The sequence below is a fragment of the Mirounga leonina genome, unplaced genomic scaffold (assembly GCF_011800145.1).
Source record: "Mirounga leonina isolate KUSES-001 unplaced genomic scaffold, KU_Mleo_1.0 Mir_224, whole genome shotgun sequence".
Classification (NCBI taxonomy): Eukaryota; Metazoa; Chordata; class Mammalia; order Carnivora; family Phocidae; genus Mirounga; species Mirounga leonina.
Genome location: NW_023270615.1, coordinates 15,191,367 through 15,204,296, shown reverse-complemented (window position 1 = coordinate 15,204,296; position 12,930 = coordinate 15,191,367). Strand labels below are relative to the sequence as shown.

Genomic DNA, 12,930 nt, shown 5'->3' with positions numbered 1-12,930 from the left:
GTGCTGCTACTTACTGTTCTGGGGTTTTTCCCTAGATATATTTGCAAGTTGTCTTTTTAATGCTAGATACTTCTTAGTCCCTTCTCAATTAAAAATCCATTGAGGATACATCTGAACATTTTTGTTCACCAACAATGTTCAGCATAGTGCCTTGTTCTGTGTAGGTCCTCAAAAAAAGATTTGTTAAAAGATTAAATCAGTTTATGGTTTGCTTACAACCTTGGCATATTTCTTTAAGAATAAGGTAATTCAGCACATTGAGTATAATAAGCCTCAATCAGAGTCAAAAGACCTGGGCTCTAGTCTGGCTTTGCTCCTGACTAGATCCGTGACATTGGCAAGTTAAGGTAACTGCTTTGGATTTAGCTTCCCCAGCTACAAAATGGTTTCATCTAAATCTCTGATTCTTTTCTCACACTCCAGTAATCCTCCTTCATGAAGCAAATATTATGATGATTTTGGAAAACATGGTTCAGTTCCTCAAGCAACCAAGGTATGTCTAGACTTGAAAGTGTACAATTTAAATAATACTTCCTTGTCTTTTGGCAGAGTACTCTCAAAGGCAAAGGTCATCCAGTCCAAACTTTTAAAAAAATTCATTTACTTTCAACTTTCCCTCAACATCTAGGAAAAGGCATTATGGTCCCTTACGCTGCTCCTTCCACAAAGACTTACTTTCTATATTTTATCAAATTGTTTTCCACTTAAATTCTTTTGTTTGGAGCATAGGATGTGTAGCAACACAACTAAAAATATATTCAAATAATTTCTACTGCGAACTGAAATGATTTTGTCATCTTGCCACCTGGACAATATAACCATGGATCACTGCAGAAAGCTTATCTAAGTTTATTGCTGCTTTATATGTGCACGGCCAAAGCTGTGAAAGGCAACATAGCGAAACGGTTATCAACTTTGGCCCTGGAGTCAGACTGCCTGTGTTCAAATTGCAGCATCTCTTCGTTCTACACGTGGAACTTGGAATTTATTGTATATTGCTAAACTTCAGTTTCCACACACTTAAAATGAGAAAAATAATAGTACCTACCAATTGTACAGATAAAATGAGATAATCCACATAAGAGGGTACTACCTGTTCCCAAAGTGATATACAGATTTAATGCAATCCCTATTAAAACCCCAAGATCTGCAAAAATCTAGTTTTTTGCAGAAGTAGAAAAACCCATTTTAAAATTCACATGGAATCTCAAGGGACAACAAAAAGACAAAACAATTTTGAAAAAGAACAACAAAGTTGGAGGGCTCACACTTCCTGATTTCAAAACTTACTGCAAAAACTACTAGTAATCAATACGGTATGGTCCCAGCATAAAGACAAACATATAGACTATTGGAATAAAACAGAAATAAACTCTCACATATATGGTCAAATGATTTTTCAACATGGGTGCCCCAAGATCATTCAATGGGGAAAGGACACTCTTCCACAAATGTTGCTGGGAAAACTGGAAATCCACATGGAAAAAAATGAAGTTGGACCCTTACCTTACACCATATGAAAAAATGAACTCAAAATGGATTGAACACATAAATGTAAGAGCCAAAGCTATAAAATACTTGGAAGAAAACATAGAGAAAAAGCTTCACGACACTGGATTTGGCTATGACTTCTTGGATATGACACCAAAAGAAGAGATAAATTGGAATACATCAAAATTGAAAACTTTTGTGCTTCACAGGACACAAGTCAACAGAGTAAAATGGTAACCCAAAGAATGGGAAAAAATACTTGCAAATTATGTATCTGCTGAGGGGTTAATATCCAGAATAAGAGAACTCCTATAACTTAACAACACAAAACTCAATTTTAAAAATGGGCAAAGGACTTAGACATTTCCCCAAAGATACACAAACGGCCAATAAATTGCACATGAAAAGATAACCAACATCATTCGTCATTATAGTGAAACGCAAATCAAAACCACATTGCTAGAGCACATCCCACCCAACAGGATGGCTACCAAAGCAGACCAGACCAAACACTGTAGCATTTTTCTGTCAAACATGAGCACTTTGTCTTCTGGGTAAATTTCACAGAATAAGTATGATCTTTACTTGGCATTGCTTGTTTCTTTCCTTTTTCTCTGTGGAAATTTTATTTTTGACTTTAATATACAGTAATAGGACATGGTTTTAATATCAAAAAGTACTTTATTATCTCCTTGTCTGACCAAGAAACAAATTGTTATTATGGTGCATATTATCAAAATACCCTGTTAAGTTTTTTGAGAGGATTATTTAATCTTATTTATTGCGAAATGTAAAAACAAGACAACAAAATGGTACTCAGGGATTTATCTCCACTGAAGGAGACCCAATTTTTGTATCTGTTAAGAAAAAACCTTTAAATTCTAGAGAGGTTAAAATCAGATGACTTTTCAGAAAGATTACATGTCAGCTAATTCTTAATTCAGATACAGTATCTGGAATATTTGCTTAAAGATCTCATACTCTCAGCTGTTCTGACACTGACATATCTTCCCTTTCATGAGGTCATTTCTGAGGTCGTGCTGGTTTGGCCCACGTCCATATGAGTGCCCTCTAGAACAATGGTTCTCAACTGTCTTTGTATTACCTCCCTTTTCCCTTCTGTACAATTTCCTTAATCTCTAATATTTTATTTTTATTTTAAAGATTTTATTTATTTATTCATGAGAGACAGAGAGAGAGAGGCAGAGGGAGAAGCAGGCTCCCAAGGAGCAGGGAGCCCGATGCGGGACTTGATCCCAGGACGCTGGGATCATGACCTGAGCCGAAGGCAGACGCTGAACCATGTGAGCCTCCCAGGCGCCCTCTCTAATATTTTTAATTTCAGTAAATAAATTCTGACTCACAATCTTATACTACATGCTACTAGAAAATTCATGCTCTGAGATTCATATATACTCCAAGCATTTAAAAGAACCTAAACTGGGGTTATGCATCTGCCTTGGGCTCAGGTCAGATCCTGGGGTTCTGGGATTGAATCCTGCATCCACTGGGTTCCCTGCTCAGCTGGAAGTCGGCTTCTCCCTCACCCCCTTCTCCTCTCCCCTGCTGATTCTCTCTCTCTCTTAAATAAATAAAATCCTTTTTCAAAAAATTAAAAACTAATAGAACCCAAACTAAAAAATAAAAAAGATAAAAGAACCTAAACTTATTCATTAAAAATACTATCCACTTAACTATCTTGTGTGTGTGTGTGTGTGTTTGTGTGTGTGTGTGAGAAAAGCATCTAAACATTTTTATCTATGTATACAACTGTACTGGAAAGGATAATTGATCAAAAAATCTTTCTATTGCATACTTTCATTTGTTTTTCTAGTACTTGTTCTGATAATGTCCTACCATCTGCAACTGATAACCTGCCTTCTCAGCCACCTGCTGCCTCTGAAATACCTGTTATGCCATCTTTGCTCTATTTATTATTATTTACGGACAGACAGATCTAAAAGCTAAGCTTCTGTTCACACTGCTCAAAGGTGACCTGTTTGACCCCAATAAAGAGCATCTACAGGCGTGCTTCCTAGGCAAGTATTAAAATTAAAACCATTTACAAAAATCTAAGAATATGGATAACTGGAACAGGGACTCTTAAAAGATCTTTTAATGCTCTTATAAGTATAAACCTGCTACAGTTATTTCAAAAATAAGATGTTAAGCAATTTGCTATGCAAAGAAAGGACTTATGATGGAATAATGACCATTAACAACTTTACAAGACTGGTGTTTCAGCTGGAGATAAGGCATTTCCTTATAAATTTGGAAGACTGAAAAAGAACAGTATTTTAGGGCCTGCACCAACCAAGCAATCCCATATGGCATAAGTACAATAGAAATTAACTTCTTAATCTAAAAGACAACATACTGTAATAAAGTAAAACAAAATTGGTAAGATTACAAAATTAAATATTTTAATATTTAGGATATAATGTACACTTTACTAAAAATTTGATTCATATTAAAAGTTAAAGGCTATCTGATATGCATATTACATGAATTTGATTAATATGAAAGTTTTTAAATTCTCTTCTTTGTCATTCTGAAATCTCTCTAAATGTTCCTGTCAGCATCATGAAACACTTAGTGCTAATTATCTTGAAATTAAGTAGAGCCAACCCAAATCTGTGAGTAAACATGAAGAATTTTCTCAGATCCATACTCTGATATTTTTTTTCTTAAATAAAATGAGGCTTATCACATATAACCTAGTCTTTTGTTTGGATAATCCTGCTGACTTATACTTACTGTTACTATTTATTCTAATACAGCAAACTGAAAGATCTGTAATAAGTTATACTGAAAAATTAGAAAAAAAACCCTTTCATTAGAAATAATTTAAATACCAGAACTGGAGTGGATACAACGATGTTCATAAAGAGCACATTAGTTGTTAACAATCTTAGGAAGCGCTTCTTAAAAAAATCAAAAGATAAGTTCACTACTTTTTACAAAAGGCTTTCTCTTCATATCCCTATATCAGTGTGTATAACCCCCCACACTTCCTTGGTTAGGTGACAATAAAAAAGAAAATAACTCCTGAATATTTATTACACCAATATTTCAATTTTGTGGAAACATGCTAAAGGCACAATAAAGAAAATAACACAGTCTCAATAAGCGGACCACATAACGCTACTCTACTCCCACGGAGAATGGCTCCCCAGGTAGAGAACTGTAGGTACTTTCTTATTTCTACTCCACAATAAAAGTATTTAAATAAAAGTTAAATATCAGAAGTTAGTATTTGTGATAAAAATTTCACTTGACTTTAAAGCATAAGTCTTAAGTTGTAAGAAAACAGCTTTCCACAGCAAATTATAGTGCAACTGGCAGCATATATATGGGTAACATGTGAAAGTGACTATTTCCCAAAGTAGCCATGGATGTAGAGCATTATTTATATAAAGATTATATAACTTAATGTACTGAAATATTTACAGAATTACAGAATTCTAAGAAAATCTTTACCCTCATTTCTAAAGAATATTAATTTGAAGAAACATTTTGGCATTAACTGGTACAATAATTACTTACCTATTTCTTGTGCAGAACCAACTGAACAGCTGCAGGTTAACTTCTTTTTATGCACAGTCAGAATAAAAATTTTAAACATCGCAAATCTTCAATGAATAATAATTCTCTTGCAAACTTAGGAATTTTACAATAAGGTAGTCATCCCACTCTAAAAACTTCAGAATGTTTATGTGGGATTATTTTCCCTAAAACTAAAAACTGAAACATTAAGAGAAAAAAAATTTAAGCAATCTAATTAATACCTTTGTTTTAAAAACAAACAAAACGTTATAAACCTTTAAAAATCTGCTTTTTAAGTACTTAAGTTTCTGAAATCAAGCATATTGTACAATATGCTACTTTTGACTTGAAAAGTAGCAGCACGGAAGATCTCTTAATTGCATTATGTATATAGATCCTTGAGGAGTCCACAAATTAAATAAAAATTATATTCAACTTTCATTAAAATATCAGAAATCTTATTTAAAATCTAATATTCTATCATTTTAGATGCTTACTGCATTTGGTAACTACTGAAATGCTTTCAAGATAATGTAAAAAGCATTTCTTCCCTTTCCTTCCTTCCAACCAAAAAATCTCAAATTTTATGTGTGAGGCAATTTTTTCTTACATAATTTGCATTTCAAAGCCAGCTCCAAAAAATAGATAATCAAAAGTTTTAAGTACAAGTTTAAAAAAATAGCATATACCACTGAAAATAAACTATTTTCTTTTTAACTGAAATACTAAGTATTTTAAACTTTGTATAAATAACACACACAACCCCCCACCACCATATTTTAGGTATGGTTTCCACTTTGGAATAGCACTAAAACAAAGGACATAACAACAAATAACTCTTTATACTTAATTGAAAATATGTATCTCTCATTCGTCTTAAAGACATACATTATGAATTTTCTACTGGCATTCTTGAATAAAATTAACAAGCATACTTTTTCACCAATTTATCCTCATTTCTCCCTTGTATTTGAGAATCTAACAAAAGGAAATATTTTCTACGACTGCAAGAGATTTCTGAAACCCCTAAAATACATATTCTTTAGAAAAAAATTCCTAATCTATTATGCATCTTTAATAAGCACATACATTTAAAAAACAATCTCTTTTATGGCTTACGCTTAAATTTAATGCATGACCAAAGGTCCCAAGGATTGAAAATCTTATTAGCAGCCAACAGCTAAATGGATGACAATATTCCTGGCATTCGTAATCTCAAAATTTTAAAAGAAAACTATTCACTGTAGTCTTACAAAAATTTGGAGATAGTTCTATTTTAAAAACATACTCACCACAAACAGATACAAGGGAGACAAATAAGAAAATAGATTGTGTTATATCTTTGTAAACTTGTTCCATTTCAAAATGTATTCTTTAGGGTCAGGGAAATTTCCTATACAAATGAAACTAAACATTTGTTCCCTTTGCTTTGAAAAATATTTACAGTACATAGAACTACAAGCTAAAAGTGTACATCTGCTTATATTGCTGGCCAGTGATACAGATGAACAGGAACACAAGGTGCTTATTCAATTCTCTGAGCATCATAATTTGTATAGTGACATTATTGTATATCAACTATGGAAAAATTAGGAAACATTACCAATGAATACCAGTCCCTGTGTAAAACATCACACAAGATGCCAAGGTTTTATACATTCACTGTGGTAAAAACTGTACATACATATTCTGTGCATCTTCAGCACTGCAAAATTTACATTACAATTTTTTCATCTTTCAAAATTCTGAGTTGAAAAAAAGCCTATTATTTTCTTTTGCCAAAGAAAGGTTATGTTAACTGACTGATTAGGTTTGTAAAACTTTTTACAAAATTCTTTGCTAAGGACTTTCATCAAGTCTTTTCACTGATGTCCTCATGAAGAAAACTCACTAAACTTTGAAAGTTTTGAACGGATATTTCCACATCTTTGCTGGCTAGCATCATGACATACATAACAATGGTATATGTAATAATAGTCCACAGTAATGTGAAATACAAAACTTTGTTCTGTAAGTCTATTTTGGTCTCAGAGTGAAGTTCGTTTCTTTCATCCAGCCATGTTGTCCCTTATTTGATCAACTCGAAGAGCTAGGTCTCTAAAAGAGGGGCGTTGATTGACATTATTGTTCCAGCATTCTGTCATGATCAAATAAATCTAGAAAAGAGAAAATAAAACAATTACAATGAACATAAAGTGCCATCTTTTAATTGGTGGAAGACATGAATTGAGAACTCCCACTTAATTCTCCTATGTAGGCAAATGTCATGGTTATGCCTAGATCCACAGTCATATGATGATGCTATTTATCCGAGAGCTCAGCAAAGTAAATGTCATAAAGTGACCTGAAATCCCTGTGTAAAAAGGAAATAAAAACACCTCATGAATGTGGATAAAAAGGGGGTTTTTTTGGTTACCTCATCTGGACATCCATCTGGTCTTGGTAATCTTCCATTATTCTTTAGGAGTTCTATCAAATGAAACACAATCATCTGTCCTTGTTTGTCATTGCCAATCATACGCATAAATTCCTGTAATACAAACCCACTTTTCAATGAGATTTTTTTTTTTTTGGTATATTTAAATTGAACCAGCTTTCCCAACTTCTAGTAAGCGTGAAAAATTTTCTTTATCTATGTCTTCTTATATGTTTGAGACCTTTTAAGAACAAACTATTTTGGGCATCAAAACCTTTCTTTTCAATCATATTTCAGAAAAGACAATTGAATGTGGAACCCCTATCATGTCATTTCCATAACTATAATATACTTGGCACAAATTCCCTGAGAAGGGCCCGAAATAAGAGAACTAAAACATATTTACTTTTTTTTCATTGTTGTTTTAACATATCATATTATGTTTCAGCTGAAATAAAATGTTGACTGTAAAAGAGGACATAATAAAAAGATAATGCAGAATGCATATTTAAGCATAAATGCAATGGAGAGAAAATGTTCATATGTTAAAAATTCCTCAAATTAAAGTCTGAACTATAAGCTAGAGAAATATTTATGATGAACACATCGTTTATTTATAGAGAGTTATAGAGTGTTCTTATAAGCAGGTAAGGAAAATTATGAATATAAAAATGGGCAAGGCACATGAGATAATGCACACACATACATATACTCCAAATATCCAATAAATATGTACTCAATCACACTAATAGAAGTACAAATTAAAATCAAATAAATATAACTTCTATCAATTTGACAAAACCGCATAAACATATAATGGTCAATACTGGCAAATGGTACAAATGGTAAAACGTAAACTCTTATGCGCTATCATTGAGAGTAATATCTGGTACAGGTTTTCTGGAAAGCATTTTGAGATAATCAAAAACCTTTAAAAGAGTTCATAATCTTTTGTCTATAATTACACTTTCATTCTAAGGTGACGAGATAAATATTTATACATAAGGATGTTCACTATGTTCACTGAAGTATTACTTAAAATTAAGACTGAAAAATGGAAAAGAACTGTCCAGAAATTATATCCTTATGATAAAATGCTACCTGGAAGTTAGAAGTCATATTTGTAGAAAATATTTACTAATATAGGTAAAATATCCATGCTGTAGGACTTAATGAAAAAGCTGGATAGCAAACTATACAGTATGACCTTTATTGTATAAAAGATATAAAATTTTTAAAAGCCTGGAAGAAAACATACAACATTAAAATGGTTATCTTAAGAAGATGAATTAGAGATGATTTTTATTTTCTTTTTCATGGTTTCCTTCATTAAAAAAATTCTAGATAGAACAGGGAAAATTATTTTTAAACATTTAACTTTTTCAATAATTTCTAGAATGAATAAATGTATTAGTTACTAAAAATAATATAAGGAGACTATATAGCCCCCTCCCTTTTATTTACTTATTTACTTGTTTGTTTTCCTTTCCAACCCCCTCCTTTTTAAAAATGCAAGTTAATTTAATGAATAAGTTTAGTGTTATTTTGTTGGATGTTGTCTTACAAATAAGCAATAAGAGGCTCTAAAATGAGTCCTAAGCTTACTATTATTCTTTGGAAAAAGCTTTTCTCATGTTAGGAAAAGTCGAAAATAAATAAAAAGCACACTAACCGCTGGGGGACTTTTACTCTTCTCAATATATGTGAAAAGTTCATACAGAACCACTCCAAAGCTCCAAACATCTGAAGCCACAGAAAACTTGCTCTCTGTCAGTGATTCTGGAGCATACCTGCAATATGCGAAAAGCATTTATAAGACAGTTACCTGAATTGTGATAGGGTTGTATGGTGACAGGAGGCACAGTTGTGGTGAGCAAAGTATAACACATAGTCTTCTTGAATCACAATGTTGTACACCTGAAACTAACGTAACGTGTATCAACTACACTTCATTAAAAAAAAAAAGTTACTTGACAGGCCAACTCTTGATTTTACCTGAAAATCACTGGACTGAAAAGACAGGGTATACAGAAAAGAGTTATTATCACAAGCAGGCCCAAGGCTGCCATTCTCAAAAACCTTGCTTGCAATGTTGACAACTGCCTGATGCCTGGGAACTTTGATTTCAGAGTGGTTGCCACAGTTCCCTAAGGGAGAAGAGTAGCTCACTGGGCCTAAACTGTCTCTGCAAACAATATGGTTTATAATGAACACTGCTTTCCTTCTGGGAGTCTGGAATTTTGGTATATGCCAGGCAGAGAGTATGCTGTCAGGATTCACGGCTGGGGGAATTTAACATGTCCCGTGTGACTTTTCTGGGAGAGGAACCTTGGAAGCTTTGTGCTTGGTTTCCTCCAGGTTTTGCCCCAAATGGCTTTTGCCTTCACTGATTCTGCTTTATACCTTTCTCTGAAATGAATCATAGCCATGAGTATGACTGTATGCTGAGCCCTATGAGTCCTCCCAGTGAGTCATCAAACCCGAGGGTGGTCTTGGGAACCTCTGGCACACAAAGATAACTCAATCCAAAAAATTTATTTTTGTCTTTATAAGTAACCCCAAAGTTAACTGCAAAGTACCTTCCAGGAACTGGGGGGCGGGGAGGGGGGAATGCTCTTTGCAAGTTAAAGCTTTAAACGAATCGAGGTAAGTCTCCCTAGAGGAAAAAAAAAATGGCTTCTAAACTGAAATAAAACTTGAAGCTATAAAGATAAAAGAAAGAACTTGTTCATCAGAAGGAGGGCGATTATGACAGGAAACACAGAAAATAGAAAGTCAGAGGGGAAAATGGTGTCATTGTCTATTCAAGTATCAACACTATCCAAGGGAGGATTTTGTCTAATGGACTGTGAATATCATGGTTCCATTGCTAAGTTTACCCTCATTACAGAGGACAGTCACAAAGATCTGTTTTAGACTAATGAGATTAACATGTGATTTACTTAAATTTAATCTCTCCTTCAAAATCCAATTTAAGTTTCCTCACTTCCACAGATCTTCCTCTGCTACTCAAGGTCTTAATGACCTCATGCTACTGAATTTCTATAACATTTATTGTGCATACTATACAGTTAGCCAGGCTATTTTTTACATTTAGTTTCAAAAAATTTTTCACATAGTTATGTTATTCTTAAATGTATGTTTTATCTCACAAATGGAATATAACCTTCTTGAAGACATTCTATCCCCCCAACACTTGCAAAACAGTCTTTTCCTTCGGTTTTCATAAAAGCACTGTCTACAATTTCCCCCCTCATCTCCAAGGCTGGTTTTCTCTCTCCCATGTAAGGATAAATACAAATCAAAAAAGAAAAAAATAATTCTCGCTGTTGAAAATGAGGGAAAAGACTTCCTCCTCTTTTCTTAGAGCATTTACATTAGGAAACTTACCACTCACTGTAAATTCTTTGTCTCTTTGAAAGGTATATATTAAAAAAAAAAAAAAAAAAGCTTTTGCTTATAAAAGCCTTTTGCCAGCTTTATGATCCAAGAATGTCTTTCTCAAGAACCTCCAGAATGTAATCATCAAACAAGTAGCACCTTGACTTCCCAGTTTTTGTGGGAGGTAAGAGTTTAACTTCTGGCAGGTGCCTCGGCTCCCAAGTTGCAAAACTATCTCCTATCATAAAGATACGAGAAGTCTGTTTTTCCTATGGATAATGCCAATTAGCTAACGCAGATGGTCACTCCAATTACCAAGTGAATTTAGAATAAACTATGTGTGACAAAGGGTGCTGCTGAGTCCTCTTACTTGAGGACTAGCTACTGTTTATCTTGAGAACATTATGTAATGGGTTGAATCTGACTGGCCATATAAAAGGGTGAGATCTCTTCCTGTCTTTGCAATCTCTTAGCAGATTGCTTGTGATGCCATGACTTTCAGGATTAAAGCTTATTCAGTAATAAAACTTTTCTTTCTCTTCTATCTTTGTGCAGAGGTTTTCTGGGTTGGGAGGAGATTTCGTTTCTAATTGTAATTCCCCAACACTTTCCCTTTTCTCCACCTTCTAAATTTGGGTTTCCCAAGGTTCCATTATCAGACCTCTACCTTTTTGTCGAAAACTTTCCATTAGATAGTATTCATCCACCTATATACTAACATCGCCTAAATTTATAACTGTAAATTTGACCCTTCTTTTGTGCTTTGACTTACTGAACATTTCCATATTAAAGTTGTAGTAAAGAGAACTCCATCCCCACTTTTCCAAAACCTGCTGGTTATATTACTTTCCCTATGCAACGAATGGCATCAACAATCTATCTTACTTCTCAGGTAGAAATCTTAAGAATTATTTTTGACTCATCTTTCAATCCTGTAGCTAATGAGCCATCAAGTGCCTTTAGAATATATCAAATCAGTCTCCTAACCCAATACCACTGTTACAATCTAGGGTCAGATCCTTATCACATGTATAGTACAGAGGTCTTCAAACCAGGTGACGAGTAACCCCAGGTATTTACAAAGATTTTCCAAGGCATACTCTACAGCAAGACGAGTATATAAGTGTCCTCCATGAGTCCCAAAGCCTGCTTCAACAATTAAAATATTTTAGCAGAAGCACTTTTCCTTCAGTCCTTCTTAATACCAACCCCTAGGACATGCTGGAACATGTTGTTAGCTTAAAACAAAGAGCACTTTTGAACAAGAAAAGCAATATAGATAACAAGGATTTTTGAAGTGAAATTATAATTGCTTAAAACTATGGCTAGGGGCACCTGGGTGGCCCAGTTGGTTAAGTGCCTGCCTTTGGCTCCCTGCTCAGTGGGGAGTCAGCTTCTCCTTTTCCCTCTGTCCCTCTGCCTCACCCCTGCTCATGCTCTTTCAAATAAATAAAAAAAATCTTCAAAAAAAAAATAGTATGATGGCTAAATCTCATGGATAAAAATTGTAGGCATTCCATTTCATACTTCAGATCTAGTGTTCATTATTCAATTAATTAGTTAAAATCAATTTTTTTTTTTAAGTAGGCCCCACACTCAGTGTGGAGACAAACATGGGGCTTGAACTCACAAATCTAAGATCAAGACCTGAACTGAGATCAAGAGTCAGGCGATTAACCGACTGAGCCACCGAGGTGCCCCCAGTTAAAACCTATTTTATCAATTCATATTCTGAAATATTTATACAAAATTTGGTCAGCCTCATTACATTATATAAAACATTTAATACTTGCTAATATAATATAAAACTATATACCAACTGCCTATCTGATTAGTTTTTAGCAGTAGATAGCTTTCTTTTCCATTAAATACACAGGAAAATTTTGATCATGATAAAAATGTTATTTCTGACTTTTATACTAACTTATTTAATAATTCTCCAAAGTCAAGTATCAGAGTTTGATACCTATCTCTCCCCAAGACATTTACTGAAGGAATACTAGACCTTTTACCATATACCTTACTACATACGTTATAATCTTAGCTACATTTTATTCTGTAGTATTTATTATAAACTAAGTAATGAGAAATGATTT

General features: G+C 33.7%; 1 protein-coding gene across 6 annotated transcripts in view; it reads right to left on the bottom strand.

Moving 5' to 3' along the window:
• Positions 1–4,533: 4,533 nt before the first annotated feature.
• Positions 4,534–12,930, bottom strand: part of JAK2 (Janus kinase 2) — a 152,141-nt gene continuing 143,744 nt past the window's right edge. For 4 of the 6 annotated variants that reach the window (XM_035029148.1, XM_035029149.1, XM_035029152.1 and 1 more), the window contains 3 exons: positions 9,126–9,243; positions 7,454–7,567; positions 5,652–7,193 (listed from right to left, as the gene is read on the bottom strand). In XM_035029148.1, coding sequence (XP_034885039.1) covers positions 7,086–7,193; positions 7,454–7,567; positions 9,126–9,243 — 340 coding nt within the window. In that variant the 3' untranslated portion in view covers positions 5,652–7,085. Of the gene's footprint in view, positions 7,194–7,453; positions 7,568–9,125; positions 9,244–12,930 lie in introns of all 6 variants that reach the window. The other 2 variants (XM_035029147.1, XM_035029150.1) reach the window with 2 other exon arrangements.